This window comes from Penaeus monodon, chromosome 30 (genome assembly GCF_015228065.2).
Source record: "Penaeus monodon isolate SGIC_2016 chromosome 30, NSTDA_Pmon_1, whole genome shotgun sequence".
NCBI lineage: Eukaryota > Metazoa > Arthropoda > Malacostraca > Decapoda > Penaeidae > Penaeus > Penaeus monodon.
The window spans coordinates 4,568,095-4,568,948 of NC_051415.1; the positions used below are offsets into that span (position 1 = coordinate 4,568,095).

At 32.1% G+C, this 854-nt stretch overlaps 1 protein-coding gene across 1 annotated transcript in view; it reads right to left on the reverse strand.

Annotated features, from left to right (window-relative positions):
• LOC119592482 (gastric triacylglycerol lipase-like) overlaps positions 1-854 on the reverse strand; it is a gene marked incomplete in the record, with an annotated part of 10,262 nt that overhangs the window by 2,504 nt on the left and 6,904 nt on the right. The window contains 1 exon segment of the mRNA XM_037941314.1: positions 197-342. Coding sequence (XP_037797242.1) covers positions 197-342 — 146 coding nt within the window.

Genomic DNA, 854 nt, shown 5'->3' on the forward strand with positions numbered 1-854 from the left:
GGAGAATAAAGTTCATGTAAGCAAACCAATGGCAAGAGTTATATAGTCTACATTTATTATAACATAACCATGGTTAAAAATGAAATCACAATGAGCAAACTAAATTAAACATTCTCTACATTAACCTTATACACAGCTACTAATAAATTATGAATCCTCTTTGTATCTGAAGGTATAAATGATGGAAGACACTCACATGTATATCATTAGCAAAAGGAGCCAGGTACTTGATGGGACTTATGATATGCTTCACAGTGGCTACCGGTCCAAGCCCAAACATCGCCTTAATCTTTTTGTTATACTGAGGGTGGCTGGACATGCATCCATAGAAGATGGTTGTGCCTGCAAATCGGATTTTTTTTAATCTTTCATTCTGATATAAAGGGTAGTGTGACAGGGAGAGAATGGGAGGGAGTGAGCGGAAAGGAGTTAGAAAAGGAGAGGGAGAGAGGGAAAGAGAGAGAAAGAGAGAGAAATTGAGAAAGAGACAGAGATTTATGACAATATAGTATCTTAATTTCTAATACAGAGATCTCTTTCTTAACAAACTTTTAATACTGATAACTCAGTAACATAAGGCAATAAAAATGCATTTAGGAAAGCGATTAACAATAATAACAACCATAATAACAATATGAAATCACAGAAACGTTTTATCCTTAACACTAAATAAATTCAAATGATTTCAAGAAGCCCTAATAACTCTTTGGTGACTTACAACAAAACCAAAGTTGATATGGTAAATAAAAAAAAAAAGTTAGTTGGTCTACATACAGATCAAAGTCATTGAAGGTAATGAAATCATTAAATTTTTTAAAGAAAAAAAGTAAAGAAGAAAAAAATATTGAATATTT